General features: G+C 34.0%; 1 protein-coding gene across 1 annotated transcript; it reads right to left on the bottom strand.

Annotated features, from left to right (window-relative positions):
- Positions 1-4,138: 4,138 nt before the first annotated feature.
- Positions 4,139-5,455, bottom strand: LOC139501983 (ice nucleation protein-like). Its single transcript, XM_071291298.1, has one exon. The coding sequence runs from the start codon at positions 5,453-5,455 to the stop codon at positions 4,139-4,141; it is 1,317 nt and encodes a 438-aa protein (XP_071147399.1).
- Between the last annotated feature and the right edge of the window lie 7,521 nt (positions 5,456-12,976).

The raw sequence follows: 12,976 nt of genomic DNA, 5'->3' as shown, positions 1-12,976 counted from the left end.
ATCGGAGCGTTTTTAATGACTGAGTCAGTTAAAATCTTTTACATAAACTAATCGAATCAATTGAAATAGACACTTAAGTGTTTAAAAAATGTCATAAATATCTCGTTAGATGAAACTGAAATTTGGGGCCAAAATCGACCCTTACCGGACCTACTCCTTTAGTCCTGGTATCTATGATGAGTTTATTTACTGGTAAATTATTAAACCAGGGATATCGTTACCATAAATTACTTAAAACCTTTACTAATTTTTTCCATATATATAAAAATTTGGTTTTGAAGTTTGGTTGTTCCTGTAGAAAACTTATTTCAAACGGGATAGCACATCCTATTATTTATGGAAATATTGTTAACCGTGCCCGTAAATATAAATGATCCTTTTAAACTTACCGCTCCTTTAAATAAACTTATTCTAAAAGGTTACCAATTCAAAACTGTAATAAGATCATTGGATATTGTTTTTATTTGTATAAATATTGATTTTGTTATCAGTAAATTAAAAGCAAACTAATTATTACTAGTATGTTATATACATTTACACATTCATGGATCTTCAATCTGTCGATACCTGTAACTTGGCATTGCACAAGGTCATGTTTTTCTCTAAATGTTTATGACATATTTACACTAAATCCATTGGATATTGGATGTGAACGGAATGATAGTTAAGACTTAGATGCAAGATTTTTTTTATTAGTTGTTAGTGGCTTTGAACTAGCTGTCAGATAACTGCAAGTACTCTCAGGTCTGTTCATTGTGTCTTTTTGGTGTCGGGTATTTTTGTCCGTCTGATGAGTTAAAGTTAAGCCTTTTTCAACTGATTTTCATAGTTCGTTCTTATGTTGTACTGTTATACAACTTTCCCATGTTAGGGGGAGGGATGGGATCCCGCTAACATGTTTAACCCCGCCACATTATTTATGTATGTGCCTGTCCCAAGTCAGGAGCCTGTAATTCAGTGGTTGTCGTTTGTTTATTTGTTACATATTTGTTTTTCGTTCATTTTTCTTATATAAATAAGGCCGTTTGTTTTCTCGTTTAAATTGTTTTACATTGTCTTATCGGGGCCTTTTATAGCTGACTATGCTGTATGGGCTTTGCTCATTGTTGAAGGCCGTACGGTGGCCTATAGTTGTTAATGCCTGTGTCATGTTAGTTTGTTGTGGACAGTTGTCTCATTGGCAATCATACCACATCTTCTTGTTTATAATATATACAAAAATTCAGATATATACATTTTTTATTTGTTCTCATCCTAAATATACATGATATACTTTTCAGTGGACGATAAACAACTGACATATTAACAAATTAATGATTATATTCATACCAAGCTAATGGATTGTTTTAAGTTTACTCGTATGTTTATTTTCCTATTTCAAGACTTTTTTAAATGCTAATGAAGTACTAATAATACATGGTCTTGCACCATACAGACTGTGTTCTATTAACTGTGTGTCCTACATCCAGATAAAATTTCGTTTACTCTTACGACGTCAATGAGACTATACTCTTACGACGCAGATATTAAATATATTTGGAATATATGTCAATCCGACGTCACCCGTACGACGCAGATAACAAAAAGAAAGATGTGTAGCACACGTCATTTAGACTACCCTTTACGACGCAGATAGATAAAAGAAGTGGAATAGACGTCAATAATATTATACCTTTCCGACGCAGATAATAAAAATATGTGGAACATACGTGAACGAGACTAAACCCTTACGACGCAGATAATAACAAGATATGGAATATATGTCAATGAGACTTTACCCTTACTACGCAGATAAAAAAAAAAGGTTATTTTGGTGAATGAAACAGCTCCAATTTTTTTTTAAATGTGAAAAAGGTTAACGAGACACATTCTAAAATAGGATGTATGATATAAATCAATGGCATAGTACTCTAACGAAAGAAATCATAACACAGATGTGTCATGTTACTCATTGACACTCAAAAAATAAAACAATGTGGGATTTACGACAATGGTTGATTGTTTGTTGCTTAACGACCAGTGGCACACTATTTCATTTTCAATCAAAACAATAGACAATAAAGACAATTGGTCCTGAAATAGAGGCAGTCGGAGTGTGCTGATTGCCTCTGAAAAAAAAAGATAAACACAGATTAGTTCAGAATGTTGCCTTACAACAGCCCCCTATAGGTACAGGATTTCAAGGAAGGTAGTGTTGCAAGGGGTCTTAAAGTGCTGACTAGACGAGGCTGCGTTTTTGTATATCCCGCATAACTATACGACACTCCACTGTGACAAAGTTAATATATTTCTGCCGAACATAAGACATATACCTAAATAGAATGTGTCGTGTATACCAATGGCACAGAACTCTTACGACAGAAATCAAACAGAGTTTGTGGTATATTCGTCAATGTGACATATACATGAAACAGTGTTTCAACGATATAAACGGTAAACACTTTGGTGTACCTTTGATAACTGTTACATATAATGACGATATAAACAATAAACAAGACATGACATTTACATGGGAATGTGCTTGAATGATAAACACGATGTGACATATAAGTGACTTTGTGCTTCAACGATACAAACGATACACCCGATTACTCATATACACGATACTGGGCTTCAAAGATAACACAATGCGCCGTATACATGATATACATGACACTGTGCTTCAACGATACAAATGATAAACATGATGTTACATAGAAATGACACTGTGCTTCAGTGATAAAATCGATAAACATGATATGACATATACATAACACTAAGACTCAACAGTACAAACGATAAACACGATGTGACATATACATGACACTAGGATTCAACGATAAACACGATGTGACATATACATGACATTAGGATTCAACGATAAACACGATGTATGTGATATATACATGACACTAAGTTTCAACGATAAACACGATGTGACATATACATGACACTAAGTTTTAACGATAAACACGATGTGACATATACATGGCACTAGGATTCAACGATAAACACGATTTGCCATATACATGACACTAAGTTTCAACGATAAACACGATGTGACATATACATGACACTAAGTTTCAACGATAAACACGATGTGACATATACATGACACATTGCTTCAATGATACAAATGATAATAACGATGTTTATAAACGCCTAGGGTACAGTACAGTATAACATATATAATAAACACATATGTGGCATATGTGTCAATTTAAGAAACAGAACTCCTACGACCAAAGAATTAAAATATGCCATCCGACCCAATAATGAACAAAATCAATGACGTTTACGTCAATATTGGGAGTGAAACCAGGGCAAACCATTCGGTTCACTAATTCGACCTTCAAAACCTTATTGTACTCGTAAAACGATAGAATATTTTTTTGAGACTGTCTAATTTTCTCAATAGTAGATATTTTTAAAGAATTATTAATCAAAATAAAATGCTAAAAAATAAGCAATACCTAAAAACTTACAAATTTATTTTTGTTCCTCTTTATTTCTTCTTTCTGAATATTGATGCCAAAGAACAAAAGCTGGGACAAAAACATCTCTGCATGTGTTGTAATATACATTTTGTATATCAAGGACAAAAGATAAGGTTAAATGAGCAATCATGTTTATTCCACTGATCAATCTTAAGCAATATTTTGAGCTTTTTGCAAAATTCTTTACAATATCTACTCCTATCAAAAAAGACAGTCTCAAAACATAAAATCTTATATGTATATGAAACAGCAGACCAACGACAAAAGTAACATAGCAAGTTCGTGTTGTATGCAAACAGTCTTCAACAAAAAAACTGGTGACCAAACATTGTCCATATGAATCGCTCTGTACCAAGTCAGGAAAATTACATTTCTTGTCCATTCGTTTTTGATGCGTTTTGTTATTCGATTTTGCCATATGATTATGGACTTTCCGAATTGATTTCTCTCTAAGTTCAGTATTTTTGTGATTTTACTTTTTATTGTCTCGACATAAAAATACAATAGAAAAAAATCAAAGATCTCCTGTTAACACTAAATACATAAATACTTGTTGAAACATTACGATATGACGTACGACCACTGGTTCCTCATGTGGGATACCCATACATTGTAACATGATTTAAAGAAAAATAACGATATGACATACGATCACTAGTTCCTCATGTGGTATACCCAGACATTGTAACAGGATTTAAAGAAACATAACGATATGACAGACGACCACTAGTTCCTGATGTGGGATACCTAGACATTGTAACAGAATTTAAAGAAATATAACGATATGACAGAAGACCACTAGTTCCTGATGTGGGATACCCAGACATTGTAACAGAATTTAAAGAAATATAACGATATGACAGAAGACCACTAGTTCCTGATGTGGGATACTCAGACATTGTAACAGAATTTAAAGAAATATAACGATAACACAGAAGACCACTAGTTCCTGATGTGGGATAACCAGACATTGTAACAGAATTTACAGAAACAATACGATATGACATACGACCACTAGTTCCTGATGTGGGATACCGAGACAATGTAACAGGATTTAAAGAAACAATACGATATGACAGACGACCACTAGTTCCTGATGTGGTATACCCAGACATTGTAACAGGATTTAAAGAAACATAACGATATGACATACGACCACTAGTTCCTGATGTGGTATACCCAGACATTTTAACAGAATTTAAAGAAATATAACGATATGACAGACGACCACTAGTTCCTGACATGGGATACTGAGACATTGTAAAAGGATTTAAAGGAACATTACGATATGACATACGTCCACTAGTTCCTGATATGGGATACCCAGACATTGTAACATGATTTAAAGAAACATAACGATATAACATATGATAACTAGTTCCTGACATGGGATTCCCGGACATTGTAACAGGATTTACAGAAACATAACGATATGACAGACGACCACTAGTTCCCGATGTGGGATACCCAGACATTTTAAAAGAATTTAAAGAAACATACTGATATGACAGAATACCACTAGTTCCTGACATGGGATACTGAGACATTGTAACAGGATTTAAAGAAACATAACGATGTGATATACGACCACTAGTTACTGTTGTGGGATACTCAGACATTGTAACATAATTTACAGAAACATAACGATGTGATATACGACCACTAGTTCCAGGTGTGGGATACTCAGACATTGTAACAGGATTTACAGAAAGATAACGATGTGACATACGACCACTAGTGCCTGATGTGGGATACTTAGACATTGTAACAGGATTGACAGAAACATAACATTTTGACATATGACCACTAGTCCCTGGTGTGGGATACCCAGACATTGTAACAGGATTTACAGAAACAATACGATATGACAGACGATCACTAGTTACTGATGTGGGATACTCAGACATTGTATCAGAATTTAAAGACACATAACCATATGACATACGACCACTAGTTTCTGATGTGGGATACTCAGACATTGTAACAGAATTGACAGAAACATATTATTATGACATATGACCACTAGTGCCTGATGTGGGATACCCAGACATTGTAACATAATTTACAGAAACATTACGATATGACATACGACCACTAGTTCCTGATGTAGAATACCCAGACATTGTAACAGAACTTACAGAAACATAACGATATGACATACGACCACTTGTTGCTGATGTGGGATACGGAGACATTGTAACAGGATTTAAAAAAACATAACGATATGACAGAAGACCACTAGTTCCTGATGTGGTATACCCAGACATTGTAACAGGATTTAAAAAAACATAACGATATGACATACGACCACTAGTGCCTGATGTGGGATACCCAGACATTGTAACAGGATTTAAAAAAACATAACGATATGACATACGACCATTAGTTCCTGATGTGGGATACCCAGACATTGTAACATAATTTACAGAAATATTACGATATGACAAACGACCACTAGTTCCTGATGTGGGATACCCAGACATTGTAACATAATTTACAGAAACATTACGATATGACATACGACCACTAGTTCCTGAGGTATGATACCCAGACATTGTAACAGGATTTAAAGAAACATAACGATATGATATACGACCACTAGTTCCTGATGTGGGATACTCAGACATTGTTACAGAATTTAAAGAAACGTAACGATATGACAGACGACCACTAGTTCCTGATGTGGGATACCCAGACATTGTAACAGAATTTAAAGAAACATAACGATATGACATACGACCACTAGTTCCTGATGTGGGATACCCAGACCTTACAACACAATTTAAAGAAACATAACGATATGACATTCGACCACTAGTTCCTGATGTGGGATACCCAGACATTGTAACAAAATAAAAAAAAAAACATTACGATATTACACATGACCACTAGTTCCTAATGTGGGATACCCAGACATTGTAACATAATTTAAAGAATTATAACGATATGACATACGACCACTAGTTCCTGATTTGGGATACTCAGACATTGTAACATAATTTAAAGAAACATAACGATATGACAGACGACCACTAGTTCCTGATGTGGGATACCCAGACATTGTAACAGAATTTACAGAAACATAACGATATGACATACGACCACTAGTTCCTGATGTGGGATACCCAGACATTGTAACAGAATTTAAAGAAACATAACGATATGACATACGACCACTAGTTTCTGATGTGGTATACTCAGACAGTGTTACATAATTTTATAAAATTATATCCAGACATTCAGAATATTGCTTTTGAGAGTTAGTATTTATTATAGGCATATATGCATTGATGATACAGAGCATAGGTTCCGTTACTATAGTTATAGCAATGATTCGTTCATTTCCTACCTCAAGTTTCTTAATTTTGCTTGTCCATTGTTTGGGCCACAAGATTGAGACACCAGCTTGTCCTCTTGGTGCTTTAAAGTTTGAAATAGGTTCACTGGTATCATGGCATCTAGTAAAATTTTCCAGAGATGGTATTAACTTTGAAATAGTTTGTTTTTTAAATTCCCAGAGACAATGTTTTTGGAGGCACACAATTGTATTTTGCAGATCCAGTGTATGTAAGTATTGATGATTTGACTTGATGCCTTCAATATTACAAGAAAGAATATTTATAGTCTGGTGGACATTAGTATTACCCTTTGATCTGGAGGATGTTTGAGAAGGCAAGTTTGACGAAAAGGATGAGCAAAATTCCCTTTAGTATTGCCATTTGAATTTGTTTGAGCATTTGAGTCAAAAGAAGGTTCATTTGAGTTGTTGACATCTAAACTTGGCGACACTGACGAATCCTGAGAGGTAATGTTTATAGAGGAGTGACATACTGTTTCATCATGATTTGGATTTGTGTTTAAGTCTATGGAATCTGAGAGCAGTTGTAAAGATGTTCCGTCTCCAGTACTTGGTGTAGGAAGGAGTGGAGGACGACACGTCGTGGATAATCCCACTATTGGTTGTCCTGACTTCCCTAACCTGTCCCTTAGAGGAAATTGTTGAGTTGTACATAGTTTTTCAGACTTTTGATGAGCAATATGCTGAACTTGGTTAGTTTGATAATGAGTCCTTTGGTGTTGAGAATGAGAATCCATTATCTGAGAATTGTTTGGCAGACGAGAAGGCTTTTTTTTAACGAAGATTGCGAATGAGATTGTTGATGGGAATTATTCACATGAGCTCTAGATTGTCTTGTTTGAGTTTCAAAGTGTGAAATCGGAAATTGTCTAATAGGTGACCCTGTTGTGGATAATTGTGCAGTTGAAAGTGTTGTACCCGATCATGCAGTCCACTAATGTCCATATGGTTAGTTGATGGATGAGCCATATGGACGTTGTTTTGATGAGGTCCATTTGAATAGTTATAAGCTGGTGGTTGTAATTGATGCACAAATTGATGATGATTGTAGGCTTGAAAAGATGGGATAGGGTGCAACGGTATGTTGCTAGGTGGGAAATGGCTAGATGTTGAAACTGGATGTTGGAAATGGTTAAATGGTGGTGCAGCACAATGGATATTTGGAGGATGTGCCGACATTGGGTAAGTTGATCTTGTTTGCATTGCAAGCTGTGTTGTTAAAGCTGTATTAATACACATATCTTGGACCATTTGAGTTTCGAGCATTCTGATTCGTTGATCCATTAGTTCATCTCTAATCTTGTGTTGGCAACACAGACTTTGGTTATGTTGACTCTCGTTTTGACTATGAACGTTAAGGTTTGAGGAGTTAAAAGCCAGGCTATTCACTACATTTTTGAGCTGATTTATTTCGTTTTCAAAAGTGAGATTTCTTGTCTTTTGGTTAATGATGATATCTTCTTTTTCACCTTTTGTTTTATAATAGTCCAGTCGATTTGTGAAACACTTGCTCAGATTGTGGTAAAGGCATAAAATTTACAGAGTCTTAGTTGAGGTCTTAACTAACATTTATAGCTATGGACCCAATTCGGAAAATCAAAATGGCGGCTCTGGGCGGCCATTTTGAAATCATGTCCAAAAAAATAATAAAAATTATTATTAAAAAAATGAAAAATATATTACATTACCAATTTTGATAAACTTTCGTATATCTTATGACATAGAATATCAACTGATGACTATTGAAGTATTAGGTGGCCATCTTGAATGGTGGCCATTTTAGAAACGTAAATTTCAAATATATCAGTAATAGCTATCCTAATTGTTTTTTGAATTAATACTAAGTTTTATATGCATTTACAACTAGTTTTTCTTATCATTTATTTATATGACTGTTGCTATTCATATAGGATATATTCACCAAGTGCTCAAATAAGGCATGCATATGTTAACAAATAAATGGTTTAAAAAATAGGCGTAAATTCTTTTAATTGAAGTTTAGCATGTAGGAATTAGTTACTTTTTTACCACCAAAAAATGCGTATATACAATATAATTTATGATCACTGTATGTTGAAAAGGAATAATACGTATTTATGAAGTCAATGGAGCTGAAAAAATAATAAATAGACTGGAAAGAATTCCGTAACGCCAAGAGAGGACACATGAGGATTTGCAGTGCCAATCAAATACAAAAAGAGCAGACATAGACATTTGAGCTGGTAATCAGTCATTTTTGTAAGCATACAACTGTTCCAAGTTGATGAAGGCCATATAATGGAAGAAACACTCCAGAATCACAAGGCAAAAGGTACATATCATGTCAAAGCAAATCTTAAGATCAAAACATATTTTGTCAGGAAAAAAGTCTAAGATGAGTCACGGATTGAAAGTACTAGTAAAATAACCAGCCACGGTTGTGGTGAATTAACAAGAACAATATGATTCCAGGATTTTTTTTCTTTCATTGTGATGAGGTACCTGACTATCATCATTAAGCCTCGACAATTATGATCGACAATAGAGTATGTGACTGTCACTTGAACTACTAACCATTGTTCTTTTAGCAAGACTTAGTGCTGGAGATTATTATTTCAGAAGCAGATATCATGCTAAATGTTTGTTAAAACTGCACGACAGGGCAATAAGACAGAATTCGAGACACAGAAAAAAAAAGTTAAGAATCTGTTATCCATGGAATAGGGCTGCCAAATTGATGGAAAACAGTGACAGCTCAAACTCTGGAACAGATATTGTTCATGGAAGGATTTATTAATACAACACTTCTGAAAAATTGAATACTAGCTGCCATATATGATATGCAAGTACACATGAAAGGTTGCGTGTTTCTCCGGATTCTCAACGAATATGTTGGGGACGTTCTGAAACAGGTCATGTCTTTTAGTCGTGATGATGAAGGCCTCTTCATAGTCAAAGTAACTAGAATAGTTTTAAGAGTTAAACTTGTTACTATTAAAAGGTTTAAGCGACATTCAATCTAGGCTTTCCAAATGAATCAGTTCCACAATCTTTAAGACATCTTACTCTCTATCTGAGGACTGATAAGTTGCAGTTGTATCCTTTCAAAGACAAGTTGCACAATTGAACTAGTATAGCTGAGAAATGGTAAGTCTTGTCTGCCACTCAACGATATTTCTGGACTTGATGTTTGGCCATTCTTACTATATATACATATCTTTATTCTCATAAAGCCAATGCATTACATCGGTACAGAGATAACAAATACAACAATAGATATTTACAATATGTACAAAACAAGCGAGAGAGGTTACAAAAGTTACAAGCCAGGAGTACAAACACTAAGGAAACTTATGTCTGTTGAACTGATTCGTGTCAACAGCTGTTATTGAGTGTCCTTGTAAAGTTATTCTTAGTATCAAGCATATATATTTTGCTTGCTTTGGCTATGGTGATGCCTTCATTTTTATCCTTTTATTATTCGGTCTCTTTCAAAGCTTCACGATTACATTTGTTAAAAATCAAGAGCACTAATTTATCTTGCTTCTATGCTTATAGATATCCTGTGGCAGCTACAATCCAATTTTGTTAACTGCGTTGTATCACTTCTTCTTTCCATGATAACTCCCAGATCTTCCAGGCGTGATCTGCAAGCTTGGAGATTGGTACAATACTTCTTCAAGACCGTGTGCCATCGATGTATTTCATTATTTAGGAAAACACAACTCCAAGGATAAAAGATTCCTGGCTTTCTTTCTGTGTCTTTTGTTCTGCCTATTTGCTATGTTGTCAAGTTTCATCAATCATCAAGCATGATACTACTGATTTGACATCTCACGCTCTTACTTTGCCTAAGGGAGTATGCCTTGTAGTACAAGTGCACAGTCATGCCCTATTTTTGTTGATTTCAAAATTTCGATGTATCATGGAGATATTTAGATACATCACAACAGAAAAAATACATTGTTGTCATTGTTCTTTTTTATCCAGTTCCACTTTACAGTGTCTGGTCACTTATTGTTTCCTTTCAATTGGCAACTTATCTTCAACATCAGAAGTATGTTTTCCCTTTTGCTGATGAAATATTTTGAGGTCTGAAAATTTGTTTTACATGATTTGTGCCATTTTGCCTTGTGATTCTGCAGTTCCATAGTCCTCATTCAACTGGTTCGAATTGAGCGAAAGGAAACCCAATTCAAGACCCAACATCATCGTATGCTTGCATCAAAAGAGTGATTGCCAGCTCAAATGTCTATGACTGTTCTGTTTGTATCTGCTGGGCATTGCAAACCCTTACATGTCCTCTCTTAACATTTCAAACATTCCTTCAAGTCTAATTGCCCATTATGTTTTTCTTATATCTAGTTCCAGTGTTTTCGAAATCTACAATTTTGATCTTTTCCAAAAAAAAAACTTTCGGTCATAAATTATATAATAAATACGTAATTTCTGTTTTAAAAAGTTTCTTAGCCAAACGTGTAAGAACCAGAAATTTTGATACTAATCCTAATTTTGTAAACATGTGCATGCCTTATCTGACCTCTTTGTGAATATCAAATATAAATTATTAAAAAAAAGTATGAATGCAAACGGTGAATTAATAAGATTAGCGAATAATTATATATTGGAAATTCTTGTTTTCAAAATGGCCTTCATTCAAGATGGCGACCAAAAAATCAATATATATGAAGTCCTCAGATGACAGTCATTGTCAATTGTGATGAATATACCATATGACTATATAATAAGTTCCTGCAGCAAGCGCTTAACTTATAAGTCAAAGTGAACACGGTTACTAAGGAAATGCAAATGTGTAAAGGCAGTATTAAGTTGTTCTACTCTATGTTGATGTGGAGAACAATGTGATAGAATATGATAAACAGAGTGTGGTTTGACAAAACATGTACATGTACATTTCATTTATTGTGAGATATTTTTAACGTCAATTGAGAACATTTGAGCAGTTGATGTTCTTATAACATTACTTATATGATATAAAATTCATTATGTCTGCAATCAAGGTTTTTGAAAGTTGTTTCAAATGAACAATATCAACAAAACAAATTATCCAGTAATCAGCCAACTATAATAAACGACAGGTATACAAATATTTTCTTGCTTGATTTCTACGTATAAAATAAAATTATATGTCGAACAAGCGGTTTCACTAATATTGCTTTCAGAGTAATAGTTCATTTTATGATCCTCTCCGTGTCCGCGTTTTAATGTTTTTGTACACAAAACAGAAGAATAACTCGGGGGAGGGAGAAAGGCTATCTTAGTGTCCTGTTTATATAGCTCAAACAAATGCATTTGTATATATTTTCCACAATACATTTTTTTTTTATTATATCGAATAATGACTACATATTTTGGCTTAAAAACAAATATTCAAGATGGCCGCCATTCAATATGGGTAATATTTCCAAAACATTTGTTCTACAAGACAATTGGATTCAGCACTGTTATTTTATCAACCAGATTTCATGTCAATATCTTTTCATATATCATTTTCATGATTTTCTATTATTGATCTATTGAGATCAAACAGCCGCCATTTTTAAAATGGCCGCCTTTTCCGCCAATTTCGATTTTCAGATTGGGTCCATAGCTTAAAATGTTGTCCATGGCATATACTACTACTATGCCAAATTTCATGCTCTTACCACAATTTGAGCATTTTTTTCAAAAATCTGCACAAATCGATTGGACTATAAGCTCTTTTTGTGAAACAAAATATATACAAGTCATTCTGAGGTATGAAAACTACTGAATTTTGTTTACGATTCATATTTTGAATAAAGAAAAATGGCATGCTGGCACTCTAAATTGATGCGGACAGTTTTGTTTAGTCAGTATGTTCCAATATTGCTATAATTTGTTTTAAACAATCCATCATTACATGAAAATAAAACTCATTTACTATGTGGCTATATAGATTAACATAATAAAGTGCTAATATGGTCAGTTATGGTTGTTGCTGACAAATAATTTTATAATAAGAGTCAGTCTGGGGTATGAAAACTACTGAAATTTGTTTATGATTCAATATTTTGATTACAATAATGACATGCTGGCACTCTTAATTGATAAGAACATTTTTTTTAGTAATAATGTTCTAATATTGCTACCTTTTGTATTATACAATCAATCCTTACATGCA

The sequence above is a fragment of the Mytilus edulis genome, chromosome 13 (genome assembly GCF_963676685.1).
Source record: "Mytilus edulis chromosome 13, xbMytEdul2.2, whole genome shotgun sequence".
Classification (NCBI taxonomy): Eukaryota; Metazoa; Mollusca; class Bivalvia; order Mytilida; family Mytilidae; genus Mytilus; species Mytilus edulis.
The sequence above is the reverse complement of the archived record's forward strand: the minus strand, read 5'-3'. Positions and strand labels throughout refer to the sequence as shown.